Raw genomic sequence first — 17,765 nt, 5'->3', positions numbered from 1 at the left:
ATTTCTTTCAAAAATAGTTCATCAACTTTATATTTTTGGATTTAGTACTTCTCAGACTATTTGTGTAGTTTTTTAGTAATCCAGTTTCAAAGTCCCTCACAGTGAAGAAGGGTAAGATTTTTTGCCAAACTTTGATGTGGTATATCATAAACTGATCAAATATAATTCATTATCATGGAAAATAATAAACACATATGAAGGAGTTAAAATTAATGCCTCATTGACATTAAAATTCTGCTTATATGTAAATGCATTAATAATAATCCAGTACTATAAGGGCCATCAATAATAAAAAACTCTTAATGGGACCATTCTGCCGAACAAGTACTTTCAATAAACATTTTTTTTCTGTTGATTATACTTTTGTACTTTTTATTGTAACAGTATTTTTTACAGAATTATATTGGTACATAGATCGCCTCCAGACACGTTTTAAAATGTATGGAAATACATCTGAGCATTTGGGCCTTCATTCCTGACCATATACTATACAACAACAACACACACACACTCCATGCACAGACAAATATTTGAACAAAGTTAGACATTACTCCTTAAAGTGACATTTTTATAGTTTTATATGACATATACAGAGAGGCACTGACTGCAGCCAAGAGGAAACTAATCAGAAGAGCAGAGAAAATGAGAGGAATAATATACAGGTATTACTGTTATTGCAGAGGTGATGTGTGATGACTTTGCTTGCCTTATTCTTTCCTATTTTGTCCATCATTATGAAACACACTCCTCTCCAGCCTGCAGTTGTCTGACTCTCCTGAGATGAGTGATGTAGCCAGCCCACCTGCTGGTCCCTCATCACTTTATTCTCCTGTTATAAACACTCTGAACACCAGTGCTGGTTTTGTTTACATCACACTTTTAAGTCTCTTAATGATCCCTGACCACACACAAAGTGCAGACCCCCTTGCATTCATTTTCCTGTTCTAAATGCTGACTTGCATCATAGCATTTGTATCGTCCTGTTGACAGACCTACACGGACTGTGTGCACGTACACCACCTGTGTCATTCAGCTGCTTTCATCTCTATTCATCTTCTCTGCACCTGCTGGTCTGAGCGGAGCAGATTGACATATCAGATAGCTCCAGGTCGACTATATAAGAGCAGCTCAGTGTAGTTTTGGAGGTTACCTGATGGAAGAAAAGTCAGAATAAATTGCCCACAGGGATCAAACCCAGCTTAGTCTGTTCATTTTCCCTTTGCTGGTTTTCTAAGACCGCAGACCTCAATGTGTAAGGGACTCTCCTCCCTGCCCTCCTCATGTCTGGAGAAGTAAGTATTCAGCGGGGTCATCATGTTTTGTGTGTGAATAAGCTGTTTCATAATGTGGAGCTTGCATTATGAAGTGTTGTGTGCAGAGCCTGGTGTGATTTCTTGCATCTATCTGTGTGTTTCAGGGCAAAAGATTTGCGGGTGAAGTTAAGCCATCTGGCTGAGACGCACCACAAACACAGGTAACCCTACCGAAACCTGTATTTTATGATAAGCAGTAAATCCGCTCACAGTGAAGCTGAATTTGGATTGTTTCTGTCTCTTCTCAGGGTTCAGGAAGGAAAAACTCTTCAGGACCTGGAAACTCTACTAAACAGCAAAAGTAAGACAGTCTTCCTTTTATTTATTTTTTATCACTTCTGAAGTCAGCTTCAGTGTCAGGGTCCTGGTGTTGTGCACATGACTCACTGTCACACTGTCACGACTTACAGGAACACTTGAATGGAACAGAGACATTGCTAATGTTATTAGTAACACCTGTGCTTTTTCTACTATGACAACTCAAAACGTCTGCTGTGAATAATTGTCTTTCTCTCTTATTGGAAATTTATTCTGAATGCAAATATATATATATATATAAATGCAAAAAAGAAACCACCTGTTTAAGTTTGCACAGCAGCTGCATACCTTGCACCATTTGTGTTTGTACACATCTTTGTTCTTTACAACACTAATACCACAGGTGCAGTATGTCACCATATACACGGTGTAATTATTCAATGAAATAATAGCCACTGAATTTTTACTGTTGCATACATTTCAACAGAACCTGCTGTAAACATTACAATATTTACTTTTGGCTGACCAAAACTATGGAAAATAAATATCATTGTTAATATTAGTGACACTATGTAACCTTTAGAGGAAGAAATAATACATTCATCTTCTTACAAATAAGAAGTTGAACACTGGCTCAATTCAACACACTCCTACAGGCTTTGCTGGAGCTATTATTACTGTTGTATAACAGTCAGTCAGTTGTTTGACGTCATGAGTCTCTCTACTTGTGCTTCTATTACACAACATTTAACACTTAAGTGTTACATCTATGCCAAATACATTGATACTCACTCATAAGATGTGGACAAATTTCAATCTTAGTTTCCCGATGCCTGCACAATCTTTACCTTTTACAACTACATGTACTTACAGTCACCTCCTGAAAATGTTAAAGGGTTACTAACAAGGGTTAAGATAATGATTGGCACCATGACTTTCCATGGCTTCCCTTTCGTTTTACATCGACTCTTTTTGATTTGTCTCATCTTGTTTGCTCCCTCTGGCTCCTGCAGGCGGTCTGGAGGCGTTTCGTGGGTTCCTGCGTTCAGAGTTCAGTGAGGAGAACCTCGAGTTCTGGCTGGCGTGTGAGGACTACAGGTTTTCACCTTCAAACCTGCAGAAAATCAAGGCCAGCAGCATGTTCAGCCAGTTTATCAACGCTGACGCTCAGCAGGAGGTTGGTGGAGAGGAGAACGTGATATAAGATGACCACAGAGAATCAAGATCGATGGATGTCTGGCAACAGTTTAACACATGAAAGGATGAGGAGTAGATTAATATTGAAGAGCTTCTTTTGATACCCTGCTTTTTCCCTTACAGGTAAACCTGGACGGTGAGACCCGTGACGCTCTGTTGAGTGCCATCGACTCTCCATGTGCTGACACATTCATGAAGGCGCAGCAGAGGATCTACAGTCTGATGGCCAAAGACTCCTTCCCTCGCTTCCTGCGCTCCCATCACTGCATGGAGGCCATTAAGGCTTTCTAAACATACGCTGTTTCTTACCACAGACCTGCTTTAGAAATAAGTGCTGAGGAAGTTGTACTGCTGGACATGTTGATTGTATTTTAGCATTTATCTTAACAACTAGCTTGTTTTGTGATTGTTTTTCATATAGTTGTGCGGCCCTTGTGCACTGTAAACAGGATGCATGCTGTTACTGTTATGACATTGAGTTGTAGGCATCGTTAAAAAGTCGAACATAGAAACCTCATAATTATGAAGCTTAATTGTAAACGCAGCTACATTGTGCCTCTGGACTACATAAGCTCTGAGTGACATTAACAAAGGATTTAAATAAATACCTCAGTAAAGAGAATCTATAATGTTGTATTTAATATTTGTTGTTTTTTTTACACTCTTTATAAACTCTATTGTTCTGGTAGCAGCTTGCCAAACTTACTCTGCCACAGAGTAAGAGTGTATGTTAATATCTAAACAGTGTTTGGCCTCAGGCTACTCATGACTGGAAGAGTCTTAACACCATCACGCTCCGTCTGACTATTGCAGATGGCTAGATTTGTGGATATTCATTCTATTACAAAACAATATTACTACAGTAAAACAAACAAGAAAGTACTGGACTCTCCATGAAGCCAGCTCAGGAGAACCATCAGTCGGAGCTCATCGAAATATGTGACGAAGACACTTGTCAACACTGTCAGTGTGAAAAAGAATTTCACTGAGCCTTGATTTAGCTGACGTCTGTTATTCTAAAATCATCTGCCTTCTGAAACCATTGCTGGACTTTGCTGGTTGACAGAAACGAAATGCCAACCTCCTTACCAAACATCTGAAAAAAATAAATATTGGAGGATAAACACAGAACAATTCTCAAAATAATATTTAATTAAAATACTCCATTCAAAAAAATAAAGCACTTACAAAAACTTTGCATTCAATCAGCTAATGGAAAGTGTATTGTTAAACAAACAATAAAATCCTAATGAGAAACCCACTTCTAATTTCTCACATTTGAAAAATTTGATGGAAACACCCAAATCAGTTTTACTGCACATGATGGATTCAATCATCTGTGCTGTATTTTCCAGGCCACGTTCCCACCCTGCTCACAACAGATTGTTTCAATACCATTAAATATTTACAGAAGTGATCAGCAGTGGCTGGAATTTACACTTGCAAAGTGTCTTGAACATATTTGAAAGGACAGTGACAGCTGCAGGAATATTTGAGTTGAATGCTGAAATTCATTTGCTTTTCACTTTCTCTGCTACTATGATCATCTTCACAGACCCTACTCCTTGTGTGTGAGAACATCCTCACAGCTGGATTGGAATAAAGACAATGAACTGACACAACACCATCAAACCTTTTTGTCAAGCCCATTTCGTTCTCAGAGAGCTCTGAATCTCATTATCCTTATTAATTTTCTATATAGTGATGACTATACAAAAATGTGACAGAATACCTTTTCCAAGTAGAATTACGTTTTAATGTCCTTTGTTTTAATCATTACAGTGTAAAGTGTAAAGTCCTGTAATGCCACCCAGTGGATGTTTATGTAATGTTCATGACCCTGTGATGCATTTCATCCAAAAATGTCTTGTCTCTTGTTTTGAATGTGTCTTTGATGAACTTAAACAAGCATCTTTACAAGTATGTCTGATTATTTCTATATGCGTCAAACAGTGAGTGACTTGGGAACAGGACAGGTTACATTTGAAATATTAAATTTAGCTCACTGATGCTTCAACTCAGTCCTTTGTGTTGTAACATCATCAGATTCAGGTCTGTAGGTGCGAGGTGTTGTATCTGGTCCTACTTGGAGCTGCTTCCTGGACGGGCTGCTCCTGGGTTGCCTTTACTTTCAGACCCTTTAACCACACTCAGTGGCTTGTGGAGGGAGGAGCTGGCCCTCTGGGTCACCTCCTGCTCAATCTTGTTCCTGATGGCAACTTCTAAACCCTTCAGGGAACAGCACAGTTAAAGTTAGGTAATCCATCTTGCTCGCTAATGTATTCGTTGTTAAATTCAGATTGAAGGAGCTGGGTAGAGACAAAATGTAACTGTCACTTTTCTTTAAATTGCCCTCACCTTCTTCAGTTTCTGTTGCTGAACCACTTGAGCCTTCTTGGGCGCGATGATCCTCCCTTTACAAAGGAAAGAAAACTGCTCAGCTTGTTTCTCTGATAATCTAAAATCCTTCACCCAGTTAAAATATGTAGTTAAAAACAACTGAGGTTTAAAAAGTATATCATATCATAAAGACAAGGCTTTAAACTGCATAAAAAGTTAACTTTGAGTTTCTGGCAGACAACCACAATGCTGACACGTGCACAAAGGGGAGATGGCACCATTAACAGGCCAACAAATGATATGGACCATTACCTTGATTAAAATAAAATTTCTCTATGTCTGAAAATTCATGGACATTATGTGCTGTTGTATAAGACTGCATTAGTTTTAGCTAGGTGCACCTACTAAACTGGCAAGTGAGTGTATTATTACAATGGTTTGCTTTATATCGTGTTGCCAAAAATGAAGCTCCCTATTCTCTCTTACTGTGGCTACAGCTGGGTCACACATCACTCCATGGCAGGTAATGTCCTTGATGTCTTTCAGACACCTTCGTGACATTTGACATTAGACATGGGCGAAGTCATATTGACATTGAATTTTTCATTTACAATCACCATTGACATCATACAGGGAGAAGTATAACTGTTGTCAAGCCGTGTCCTAACAATTTGTGCTGGATATAAGAAATATTGAGACTCGAGTCACTTCAACAACGTGTTCAGCTGTTTCCGTGCAGCTCACATGTCGACCCTGTTGGACTAAAAATGGCCTCCTCGCCTTTTCAGCAACTCAGAAAATAACGGGTGAGATGTCATACCTCCTTTCTTCGGTCCTTTCTGTTTGTTTTGTTGGTTTTTCTTGGAGGCTCCTGGCCGCTGAGCTTTAAACTTTTGTTTACCCTGAGCCATTTTTGCTAACCGGAAATACACGAAGCGCTTCTTCTTCTGCTGTCCCTTAACCGGTGGTTTTCATCTTCGTTTGTTTCATTACCGCCACCTACTGTCTTTTTGTAACATAATATGTTTCCGTGTGTTTGAGGCAGACAAAAACAATTATTTTCACTGTGGTTTTATTCTTTTTACTGTATTGATGTGAAAGAGAAATCTCTTAATTCATGACTGCACTTTACAGAATTATATTCATATACATATATATAAAAAAAACCCAGTTTTAACCATTTCCACGTTACAAAATTAAACCCAAATCAAGTGATTATCAATAACAACAATAACATACTTGCACTTAAAGAGGCCATCTGAACAACACTCCTTCCACGGTAATTGCAGGCCATACTAATCATTTGATAATACACAAGCAGCCGCTTTGATTAATCAAATCAATGTGGAAAATAGTGGCAAGCAGCGCTGAATTTTGGCACCTGACTACTAGGCATGTGTCGGGCTTCTCAAGGGGACGATGGTGGAACGTTTTTAAAAATTTTTTTTTTTTTTTTAATATAGTACTATATTGCTGCTGCTTCAAATACATGGTGTAAAAACATAGCATAAATCTAGACACTATTCAGCTGCAACCCAACATAACACACTAGCCTGAATGTAGGCTACTTTGGCAAACTAAAAGCACCGCCACAAATTATCTGTCACTTTGGGTTCAAGATACAAACATTAGTGAGATGTGGAGAATTTTAGACCAGATTTTTATTTTCTGCAATCTGTCGATCTTCTCTGCTGCAGCCTGGCACGTTTAGTGCTCGTGTTCATGCATTTCAGTGTTTGAGTCCGTGTGGGCAGACGGAGAGGTAGTGTGTATGGTTGAGGAGGCCTCCCCAGTGTGGTGTACTAATGGCCTAGTCACTACAAATCACAATGTCATGAAATAAAACAACAAACCACAGCCAAACAGTTATAATAATGATGTACAGACAAAGAAAAATCTCATACTTCTTAAAGATTTAGAAAGAAATAATATGCTGCAGGTCTGACGGCCACAGAGTTGCTACATAATGTCTGGAACATTGTCTAACATTGCCCCCAAAACGTGTCTTAAACTGTACAAAACAAAGAAAGAAAATTCAAATACACAAGTGTGTTTTATGCTCGTGTGTGACCTACCAGCATCTTTGTGAATTGAGGTTTGATGGGTGGACAGAGGAGGAACAAAGAGGGATGAGGAGGAAGATGAAAGTGAAGGAAGGAGCGAGCTTATATTACAGCTTTTTAAAGATATGGACAATGACACTATAGATACTGCAATTATTATCATTGATATTAAGCTTTTTTTTGGGGGGGTGTTTCATCTAGACCTCTCAGCGGTCCTGTAAGTAGAAAGTGTGTATTGTGTATTTGCCACATCTTTAAATGAATGAAGAGAATGATGAAGTCAACAAAGGTAGTGTGTGAGATCACTGACGGGGTGGTAGGAGGGTAGACTGGCGTGTTGTGTGGCCACAGCTCTGTCTCATCAAGCTCACTGAGAAATTCAAGCACAAAAATCAGACAGTACATTTTCATGTGTGTTAGTATGAAATTAGGGGAGATTTATCATGGCTCTGATCCTCCAGGCTACATTTACCAATATGAGAATAACATACGAGAAATGCGTTGTGGGTAATGTAGGCATCAGGTTTTGACTAGGAAAAAGTGTGTAAGTGAGGTTGGTGTCTGGCTGTTTGAACTTCCAGTCTGATCACCCGTATTGGACAATAATTTACTGACTCACTTGCACACATGGTGTAGAAAGATCAGAAACCTGGATACGATGTGTTTACATGTCACAGTAGTAGAGTATTAGTGTGTAAATGCACTCACTGAGATTTTCTCCAGATCTCTTAGAGCTTGATGAGATGGCGGTGCGGCTACGTGATATTAATCGGGGCGGAGGAAGGACTGAGGGTCTGCTGTCTCTCCTGTTATGACATATTGGTGCTGCACCTGTAAGGCAGTGAGGGCCCTGTGACATTCAGTACAGCGAGTCGGTGCGTCCCATACAGGTCGAGATATCCGGGACTTTTTCTATGACGCTAAATGCATTGTAGGATCATTAGCCAGGTGACATAACTGCAGTAACTCACCACACACCTGTCACAGAAAAATTACTTGTGTTTTAAAAGTCATAACAGTCTATTGCTTATGGGTAAATACAATGTCAGTGTCAGGTTTTAAAACTGGGTTCTGCAATGTTATTTTTCAACCAGAGAGTCAATGTGGGCGCACGATGAGGGTACGACTAAAATGAATGATTACTTTCTTTATTAATCTGTCAATTATGTTTTGATTCATCAAGTAATAATTTAGTAATAATTTGCTTGTAGTGTCCGAAAAATGTTCTTTCCCCAATAACAAGTATATTCCATTTACAGAAATATAAGACTAATAAAAGTCGCAAATATTCACACGATTCAACGATTTATATATAACAACTGATTATTTTTCTGATTCAGCACTAGATTAATCTGATAAACGCCAACAATATAGGGTTTGTCTCCCTTCTATTCCTGTTTTTAATCCTGTTCTGCCATCATCAGGACCAAGAAGAGACAAACTCATGGCTGACAGGGTTAGATACGTCAGTCAGTAACTACGGAGAAAACCCTTTGTGTCATCCTTAGCTGCCCATGGCCCTAACCTCATAGAGCAGTCTGCTGGGCTGAAAGTCAGTCTGGAGTAAAACAGCATTTCAGTTCTGAGAAGGAATTAATCCAAATAGTTAAAACACATTCTGAAGTGAGCACAAAGGCAAGACGTGACTTAGTGTCTGGAGTCTGGCCTGATCACAGCCCCCGACTAAAGCAAGTTAATCTGAGTTGAATATTACATTCTGGTGGTTGGTGGCATCACGCCATGTGTTTTCAGATGTACACACTGCAGAGGGACACTGCAGTGTCGAAAACACCCCACCAATCTTAAAGGAACAGTTCACCCCAGAATAAAGACATGAAGTTGATCATTGCTCACCCCGCAAGTTTCTGAAGAAGTCTGAGACACAAATGTTCTTTTTAAAAATCTATTTGTTTCTATAGAAACTTTGGCAAACTCTGCACCTGCATGATGTCAACACTGTGGGTCACTAAACCTGTAAACACAACATTAACATCATCAACAACATTTAAGTTGATAAGGTGGAGCAGTCTGTTGAGCTGGAAGTCAGTCAGCTGTATCTGATTTTTTAGCAAACAGTTGCTTATTTACACATCCTGTGGACACAGACAATAGAAACATTCATTTGGAGCAATGTTTGTGTCCAACTGACAATTGTAAGCCCAATATTTACTCCCCCTGCAGCTCTTTTAGTCTCCAACTCCTGAGGGAGATATCTGGCTCTGTAACTGCTAAATGTGCCACTATGTATGTAGTCCTCAACTTTCTTTACCTGCTTTTTGGTTGATTCAGGTAAAACAGCTAGAACACTCCACAGAGCCGAGGGCGACTGCAGAGTCAGGTGAAAATTCACCTCGGTTCATCACTATGAGCAAGACCGTAAAATAATTGATTAGTGCAGCTTTAAAGTACAATATTTAGCTTTTCTTGTATTGTTTTGACGCTGCTCTAGTTGAAATGGAAAATGCAGTGTTATAGGAAATATAATGAAGATATTAAGGTTATTATTAGATTTTTTTTTTTTGCATTCTTCCAGGCTGTAAAATTTAAACATCATTTTTGATAACCCTGACTTACAGGAACCATAATAAGCTGTCCTGGTATTTTGTGGTTACACAAACAGTAAAGTCTTGATTGACGTGCAAGTGAGCAGATAACCAAACTTTCATTTTGGGGTGAACTATTCCTTTAATTGTGATGCCTGTATTACAGAAATACAACATCATTAGAAACTTCTCAGCTCACAGCAAAAGCTGTCATGGCAAAAATGACACCGATTCCTTTTTAGAGATGTTTCAGTCTTATAGAGTGTGCTGTGCAGTATAGTGAATATCAGTACGGTGCGGAAATAAGTATGGTTACATATATATATGTATATATATATATATATATATATATGTATATATATATATATATATATATATATATATATATATATATACACAAGTACATTATGATAATACAAGTGTGGTATGATATGCTGGAACTGGAAATAGCAAGTTAGAAACAAGGAATGAGGTATAAATACAGTTGTGTATTGTCATAGGCTTCAGCTAACGAGGACCGATCGAAAAATTCTACTTGTTCAAAATTTTGCCGCACAGGGTAAAAAGTGTGAGTGAAATAGGATTTTTAATACCACTAACAATTTTTGGTTGTAAAATCTATGAGCTATAAATTTGGATTATTCCTCTACAAAAGTTTTCAACACAGAACAAAAGAAATTAAATGTTAATATAACATTTTTGATGTCAAATTTAAAATTTTAAATAACCACATATTTGGTTAAAATAGCAGTACCTTTTCCTAGCAGGGGTTAGTTTTCTACATATGTACACACTAACAGCCAGGATATGTATATTTACAAGTGGGTAGCAGCATTTTAGAAACCATGGCTAATTGAAATCACTACTTTGAAAAATCAGTCATGTCTTAGCCTTTGTGGAAGTTTTTTTTGTTTGTAGTTGAAGAAGCCCTGAAAAATTACCTCAGTAATGACTCATAAAAACAGATTGCCAAATAGAATTTAAGGAATAGAGTCCAGCTATTCGTTAACGCAGAAGCCAGACAAAGAGGCGGTGAGAGGGAATGAGAGATGGGATGGAAAACTTGGGAGAAGGTGAAATAGAGAGACCAAAAAAAAACAAGAAGAAGACAGACATAAAAGAAAGGGGAGACTGCACATGTGTGTCTGCTTGACTCCCTGCAGTGAATTAGTGTGTATTTGTGTGTGGGTGAGTAAGAGACTGAAGAACATTTTTTCTTCTGTGTGCACCACTGACATGTAACAGTGACTGTGCGTTTATCAAAATGAAATCAAACGACAACCATGTTTGTGTGCGTGTCTGTGTGTGTGTGTGTGTGTGTGTGTGTGTGTGTGTGTGTGTGTGAGTGTGTGTTCTGTGGTGAGATGAGAGTGTCTTTGAGTGTCTGACGTTAAGGTGCAGTGGTGCACACGGACCAGCAGGAGGGGCTGAGTGGCTCTAGAGGGCAGTGAGGCGACCGGTGAGCGCCGCCTGGAGCTCAGAGGGGAGGAAGACTCCCAGCTCTGTGATGATGCCTCCTGTGATGAGCTGGTGAGGAGTCACGTCGAACGCCGGGTTCCACACCTCGATACCTGCAGGAAACAATCGTGGAATGAGTGAGATGTATTTATCAGGCTTTGTCTACACAGGCAATATTTCTTATTACAATCAGTTCATTGCTGGTCTTTTAATGGGATTTGTTGGCTGTAAGAAAAATATAGAATAACTGCTGCCTTATACTTTAAGGGTGTCCAGTGGCCAAATGGTCAAGGTGCATACTAAACAATCTAACCATCCATGGTTGGATTCCCCGCTGGGGGACCTTTGTTTCATCTCTCTCTACACTGTAAACTCTCAAAGGCAAATTTACACAAGCAAATCTTTAAAAAAAACAAAAAAAAAAACAGAACAAAGCAGTTTTTTAAAATGCCATTTACAGGAAGGACCAGAGAAGAGGCAAGGAGGAAAGTTTAATAGATAGGGAAATGTAACGTACAAGCACACGTCCTCCTCTCCTCCTCCTCCTCCTCTCCAGGGGCCAGTGTGCTCATTAAATGAGTGTGCTTTAATTACTATGATGTCACCGAACACCTCTCTGCTCAGGCAACGTAATTATAGATCGAATGACTCTTTTCAGCTCTCACAAACTCACCTAAAACACACACCCAGTGTCCACTCTTACAGACTCAGGCTTTGAACTGCAACATACCTGATTTGAATCTGGCCTGGGACCCATGTGGCATGTCATTCTGCATCTCCCTCGTGTCCTTTCATTTCTCTACTGTCGCTGTCTAATGAAGTCATAAAACACCCCGGGCCCAACGCGCCTTCAAGAGCAATTTTACAAGCACATAGAAGCAAGCACTTTCTGAAATCGGAGCCTCACACTTTACTGACCACAAAAATGTCTTTGTGCAGGTTAACGCGATTTCACAAAGTGCAGTTCATTCGTCGTGCAGCGTTTGCAGCCCTCGCAGCCTCTTTCACGCCAGCACTTACACTGCATGTGATGTCAATCGAAGTCGTGAGGGTTCAGTGCTTAAGGCTTAGGGCAGACACTGGAAGTGGGCCACACTCATCCAGCTCTCCAAGCCTGATGTTTTCTCCTCACTGTCAATCCTCTGCTGCGCTCACTCTTTTTACATATTTGTATCTGCGTTACAGTCACTTTAGATTTCTAAAAACACTTTTGTGCGTCTTTTCCTCCCCAGTGCAAAAACCACTAACAGCCTGCACTTCTCACCCGGGGCAGCAATGGGGACTCCGTTTATACTGGTGAGCTCCTCAGGGGGGCGCACTTCGATGATGATGTCCCTGCCACTCTCCAGGCTCAAGTCGCACGACGTGCTGGGTGCGGCCACATAGAAGGGAATCCCATGGTGCTTTGCAGCGATAGCCAGCTGGTACGTGCCCACCTTGTTGGCCGTGTCACCGTTGGCAACCACCCTGTCTGCACCCACCACCACGGCTGAGAGGGAGACATAAAGAAAGTGTTAAGGGGAGGGGGAGAGAGAGAGAGAGAGAGAGAGGGAGAGAGAGAGAGCTCAAATAAAAAAGAGGAGAGAGAGCTCGGGATGAGAGTTGACAGACACACACCTGTGATGTCCATTTCTCTCATGGTGAGGGCTGCCATGCTGTCTGTAATGAGTGTAGCAGGGATTCCCTCTGCTACCGCCTCATACGCCGTCAGCCTGGATCCCTGGTTGTATGGTCTCGTCTCTGTGCAGTACACACGCTTCAGCCTGCCCAGCGCATGGAGGCTTCGCACCACGCCTACGCATAAACAGCGCACATTATTACAGTTACAGTTCCATAACAATTTTAACAATCACCCTCTTTTCTCATTCACACCCACAGTTCCAGTCTTACCCAGCGCAGTCCCGTATCCAGCTGTGGCCAGCGAGCCAGTGTTGCAGTGTGTGAGGATGGTAACAGAGTCCCGCGGGACGCCAGACAGGATGTGCTGAGCGCCATAGTTACCGATCTTCCTGTTGTCGTTGACGTCACGCTCCAGCATGTCTTCGATCCAGGCAATTACACTGTAGAAGAGGGGACCACAATAGGTGGAAAATGAGAAGAGGCCCCCTCCCCGTCTGCCACTGTGAACTTAATGTGTCCATCAAGTCTACAGATACAATATGGCTGCATGTTTCCGTTTGTCCCAACTGACCATCTCTTTCTCTCCTTCTCTAATCCATGATCTTACCTTCTCTCCCCTACCATGTCTCAATCACATTTTTCCCTCCTCATGTTCTCCTCCAGTTTTCTCAATCATCATGGTGTGCACACAAAATCATTAGAGATTCTCCTCCTCTAGTTCAACTCACACCGAGTTTTCAGAACCAAGAATCATCCAAGTGCAATTCGCCCCACTGTTCTATTCTGTAGCCCCGACTATGCAAGTGGCCAGTGCTCAACTGCCTGTAGAATATTTACAGGTTCACAGTGAAACATGATTAACTCAGAACGCTTCACATCCGCTCTGCTGCACTGCGATTTTTTAGCTACACAGATTCATCACCCAGCACAACATTTACTGCCTGTGATGGGAGGAAAGGGAGATCCAAGTAGTTTCAATTACCCAAGACTAGAATCGATCCAACCCCCTCGATACTGATTCTGATCCCTCAACTCGAGGTATCTGCTTATATTAACTCCCACTCTGACACCAGTGCCGTTCTTTTTGTCCACGTTTTAAATCTGTGCATTTCTCTGTGTGGAGTCATTGTTAGTGTAAATTGAGGACAGGTCTGCCGTGGCATGGACTCGGCAGCCCGCCGTGACTAAATTACTAACTGGTATCAGACAGACTGACTTCTATAATGATATTGACAAAGAAACTGTATATTTAATGTGGATCAGGCACATCTGGCTGACACCTGATCTGCTTCAGTATCAGAGCAAATACTCACAAAACTCAAGTGTATAGTCCTAACATAGCAGCCACTGTTCATCTGCTTCCCGTTCTCCAATAAATACCAGAGGAGACATCTCTCTTGACTCTTCACATATGTTTTGCTTCTTTCCCATTTGTCTGCATGTGTAACTGAGCAAATGAACCCTGTAAAAATAACACTACTCAGGGTGTTTCTTTGCCACACTGACTGTATAGTGTACGGGCTTCCCAAATTATCACTTTTTAGAAGATCTGATAACTTTCACAACCTTCTTTGGAAAGACACCTACAGCTGGTGTTGAATGAGGAAGTGCTAGAACAGCTGCTAACGGCATCAAATGCTCATGGGAAGAAGACAAGTTTAGATTATTTCAATTCACAGCACCAGCTTTTACAGATAGGACTCATTACACAGTAAGCAACTGACATACTGATTGTTTGCAGATGGGAGTGTCTGTTGGCATTAAAGGGGTCCTGTGGAGTTTTCTTGAAAACAAACAAAGATTCTGTTTACATGCAGCGTGTCCTTGAGGTCTAACAAATGTTTTCCAATGCAAATGCAGCTCCTCCCTCAGAAAACGGTTTGAAGCTCGCATCATTTACATCTTTGCGTATTTGCTAACAGTCTTCTTCTCTGCCTTCGCTGGTGCATTTGGTGTAACCGCCACCCGTAGATGAGTGGAATAGACAAGAACGTATATTACATCACCCGGGGGAATGTGTGTCCATTGTTTACACACAAAACATGGGGACCCATTCATAAAAACATTGCTCTATAGCATCACCAGTGATCGAATTCCACATGGTACTTTTAAATGAATTACTGGGCAAAACTAAATCAGTAAATCAGATGTCAATAGAAATGTCAAGGCTTTTGGTCTGACCTGATTGTTATCATGGAGACAAATGGAAAAGTAAATGATGAAGTTGTGCGCAGTGAGAAAAAATTCGCAGTATACAGAAAGGACCACCTATTTGTGGTAATTTAGTTAAACACAAATACATGTGGGGACATGCATCATGTGAAATTCAACTGAATTCAATTCAATTAATGAAATGACAACAATTTAAGTGAATATGTGAACGTGGGGCCCTTGGGGACCGCTGTAATCCAGCTTCAGCTTTGAGGCCCTCACGTCCCTCCAACCAGCTCACCTTTCTCTGAGCTGCTCCGAGTTCTTCTCCATGCTCTCGTTCTCAGCAAACTCCATCAGCTCGCGGGCGGCGCGGCCCATGTTGACAGCGGTGGGCCTGGCTGAGGTCAGGTGGCACAGAGATTCCCTGATGAAGGTCACAGGGTCATCACCACCGGCACCTGCCCGCAGCTCCACAGCCAGGCTGAGGCAGCCGACAATGGCGATGGCCGGTGCGCCACGCACCTGGAGGAGAAGGGACAGGACAGTTGTGATTACATCGTGGTCCTCCTCTTTGGTTTCTATGCCAACTTACAACAGCGCTCTCACAGTTTTCATATGGATAATTAATCTATTTCCGTGACAGAGTTTTGAGTGATCACAGAGCCAAAAGTTGTCCCTGACAGCTTTGACTGAGATGACATAATCTCTGTGTTGGAGTCATTTCTCTCTCTACCATTAGACTCCATCATTATTATGACATCACCCCCCTGTGTATGGCACATTCCTTCACTCTGCCACACACACACACACACACACACACACACACACACACACACACAGGATCAAACATGTAGCTGCTGTATTGTGTGTGTAACTGGATTGACAATAGAGTGAATGTCTGCTCAGCTCTAATAAATGAACATCTGAAAATGTTCCCTGCTGTCACAGAACTTGAACTACATGCAACTATGTGAACACCTCAGTGTGTCAGGGTTTCAGCTGTACAGAGACAGATGAGGTGGAGGTGTCACTGAGTGCAGCACAAGACCAAAACGCGAACAAAAACCCTGGCAAAGGTCATTAATAATTCATCAATAATCTCTCCCAAAGAAAGAGGAGGAGGGGGGCATATTCATGGGTGGGAGGCTGTGTGCAGATACCTAGTTTGTCGCGCTTGCACATGATAATGTGAAAACTATAAATAAAGGATGGTTTTAGGGGGTAGATAATCGGGGGTTTGTGGGTAGCTGCCGGGTGCTGCAGGTGCATCCAAAACTAAGATACAGGCCGTCAGCGGGAGCACGGCGGCGAGCATATGGCAACACATGCTTGCAGCGGTGGGAACACAAAAGACCCGACAAAAAAAATGCACGACCGGAATACATGCACAAGCAGCAGGCATGCAGCGCAGGCTGGGGAGTGGGTGAAAGCCCCGAGTGAGAGGGGGTGGAGAGAGGGGATGGAGCTCCGTACCTTCATGGACTTGATGGCCTCGTAAGCGTCCTGCACCGAGCGGATCTCATCGTAAGCGGTCTGGTGTGGCAGCAGCAGCTGGTTGAGGATCTGCAGAGACCCGGCCCGGTAACGGATCGCTTCTAGCGTCATGACCGAACGACGAGGCGGGATGGCGGAAGAAATAACACGGATGGACCGGTTGCGGGCGGGTGCGCGCACACGCACTCACTCACTCACTCACACACTCCTCTCTCTCTCACACACACACTTTCACACACTCTCCCTCTCTCTCTCTCTCTCTCTGAGCGGATACACGTTGAAGTGACCGCGGCCTGGCTGTCGGCAGAGTCCCGGGAGCCGTCGCAGAGAGAAGAAGGGAAGTGTGGCAGAGGGACGAGGATGAGCGGGTGGACGAGAAGGAGGAGAAGGTCTGCCGTGTTGAACGGGAGGACAGAGAGGGATAGGAGTGAGAGAAGGGCAGGAAACCTTCATACACTGACAGACAAGCAGGGAAGCAGACACGGAACCACGTGTTCACCCGAGCAGGAAGCCCTCGCTTCGGTGTCCACGCCCACCAAAGTCTCGCGGGTTGTCCAATTTTAGCAAGACTCCCTTTTTCTGTGTCTGTGCACCATCCCCCCTCTCATCTTTTCCCCCTTTGTCAGGGAAAATCTCACATTCAAATACGTTATTAGCATAACACCAAAGCCCCAAAGCTTCCCCCAACAACAGAAGCACTGTCTACAAAAAGAAGTCTATTTTTGTCTTATTTTAATGTTTTTACCCTTGTCTTGAGGTGGCACATACTTCCTCCCATATACCCCACTGCTGTATGTCTAAAGAAACAATATTAATTATTGTAAAACCAGCCATTATTTTCCCTTCAAATATATATATTTCTTTTCTCATTACCTTTTTAAAATCCAGAACAGCATTGAAGTGTGAGCCCTCTATCAAAGTACAGAAATTACCATAAACCATTGTTACTCCAAATAATTGAATATTTAATGATTTATATTGACTGTGCATGACCAAATGTTTCTTTTGTTAGGAATCTAACATGTATCTAACACTTGTTTTTTTAGATTTGGGTTGGGTAGTGTCATGTAAAAAAGTGGTGTCAGCACCAACCACGGATGTAGAGCATTGGAGAATCCATTGTATTTCACCATGTTTTACAGCTGAGGCTCACACCCTGTACAGAAGTAATCTTAATTTCCTTCAGCAGACTTCTGAAACATGCCATCAATTCAAAATCTGGTTTTTAAGATCATAAAATCAGGAAAAGTAATTAAGTATCAAGTTGATATAAACACATTGAGTCTGCTCTCTGTGCTGAGCATTGATCTGGAAAAATCAGTCTG

The 17,765-nt window shown here is 41.7% G+C and overlaps 3 protein-coding genes across 3 annotated transcripts; 1 reads left to right on the top strand and 2 right to left on the bottom strand.

Annotated features, from left to right (window-relative positions):
• The first annotated feature begins 1,076 nt into the window (after positions 1-1,076).
• Positions 1,077-3,390, top strand: si:ch211-196h16.12 (regulator of G-protein signaling 5). Its single transcript, XM_056371845.1, has 5 exons — positions 1,077-1,292; positions 1,418-1,474; positions 1,562-1,614; positions 2,585-2,748; positions 2,892-3,390. Exons 1-5 carry the CDS (start codon positions 1,249-1,251, stop codon positions 3,057-3,059), a joined length of 486 nt encoding a protein of 161 aa, XP_056227820.1. The 5' UTR covers positions 1,077-1,248; the 3' UTR covers positions 3,060-3,390.
• Positions 3,391-3,900: 510 nt separating this feature from the next.
• On the bottom strand, positions 3,901-6,075 carry c3h19orf53 (chromosome 3 C19orf53 homolog). Its single transcript, XM_056371847.1, has 3 exons — positions 5,929-6,075; positions 5,127-5,182; positions 3,901-4,997 (listed from the first exon to the last, which is right to left on the bottom strand). The coding sequence occupies exons 1-3, from the start codon at positions 6,017-6,019 to the stop codon at positions 4,851-4,853; spliced, it is 294 nt and encodes a 97-aa protein (XP_056227822.1). The 5' UTR covers positions 6,020-6,075; the 3' UTR covers positions 3,901-4,850.
• Positions 6,076-6,158: 83 nt separating this feature from the next.
• On the bottom strand, positions 6,159-17,416 carry mri1 (methylthioribose-1-phosphate isomerase 1). Its single transcript, XM_056371843.1, has 6 exons — positions 16,420-17,416; positions 15,245-15,468; positions 13,063-13,232; positions 12,790-12,966; positions 12,437-12,661; positions 6,159-11,285 (listed from the first exon to the last, which is right to left on the bottom strand). Exons 1-6 carry the CDS (start codon positions 16,549-16,551, stop codon positions 11,152-11,154), a joined length of 1,062 nt encoding a protein of 353 aa, XP_056227818.1. The 5' UTR covers positions 16,552-17,416; the 3' UTR covers positions 6,159-11,151.
• Positions 17,417-17,765: the final 349 nt, after the last annotated feature.

The sequence above is a fragment of the Seriola aureovittata genome, chromosome 3 (assembly GCF_021018895.1).
Source record: "Seriola aureovittata isolate HTS-2021-v1 ecotype China chromosome 3, ASM2101889v1, whole genome shotgun sequence".
NCBI classification, from domain to species: domain Eukaryota; kingdom Metazoa; phylum Chordata; class Actinopteri; order Carangiformes; family Carangidae; genus Seriola; species Seriola aureovittata.
This window is presented reverse-complemented; position numbering and strand designations above follow the sequence as displayed.

Coding starts and splice junctions, on each gene's coding strand:
- si:ch211-196h16.12 (XM_056371845.1), top strand. CDS start 1,249: ATGTGTAAGGGACTCTCCTCCCTGCCCTCCTCATGTCTGGAGAA. Junction 1,293..1,417: donor CCCTCCTCATGTCTGGAGAA/GTAAGTATTCAG, acceptor TGTGTGTTTCAG/GGCAAAAGATTTGCGGGTGA. Junction 1,475..1,561: donor GAGACGCACCACAAACACAG/GTAACCCTACCG, acceptor GTCTCTTCTCAG/GGTTCAGGAAGGAAAAACTC.
- c3h19orf53 (XM_056371847.1), bottom strand. CDS start 6,019: ATGGCTCAGGGTAAACAAAAGTTTAAAGCTCAGCGGCCAGGAGCCTCC. Junction 5,183..5,928: donor GAAAGGACCGAAGAAAGGAG/GTATGACATCTC, acceptor TCCTTTGTAAAG/GGAGGATCATCGCGCCCAAG. Junction 4,998..5,126: donor AGCAACAGAAACTGAAGAAG/GTGAGGGCAATT, acceptor TGTTCCCTGAAG/GGTTTAGAAGTTGCCATCAG.
- mri1 (XM_056371843.1), bottom strand. CDS start 16,551: ATGACGCTAGAAGCGATCCGTTACCGGGCCGGGTCTCTGCAGATCCTC. Junction 12,967..13,062: donor TGGATACGGGACTGCGCTGG/GTAAGACTGGAA, acceptor GTTTATGCGTAG/GCGTGGTGCGAAGCCTCCAT. Junction 11,286..12,436: donor AGTCCCCATTGCTGCCCCGG/GTGAGAAGTGCA, acceptor TGTTTCCTGCAG/GTATCGAGGTGTGGAACCCG.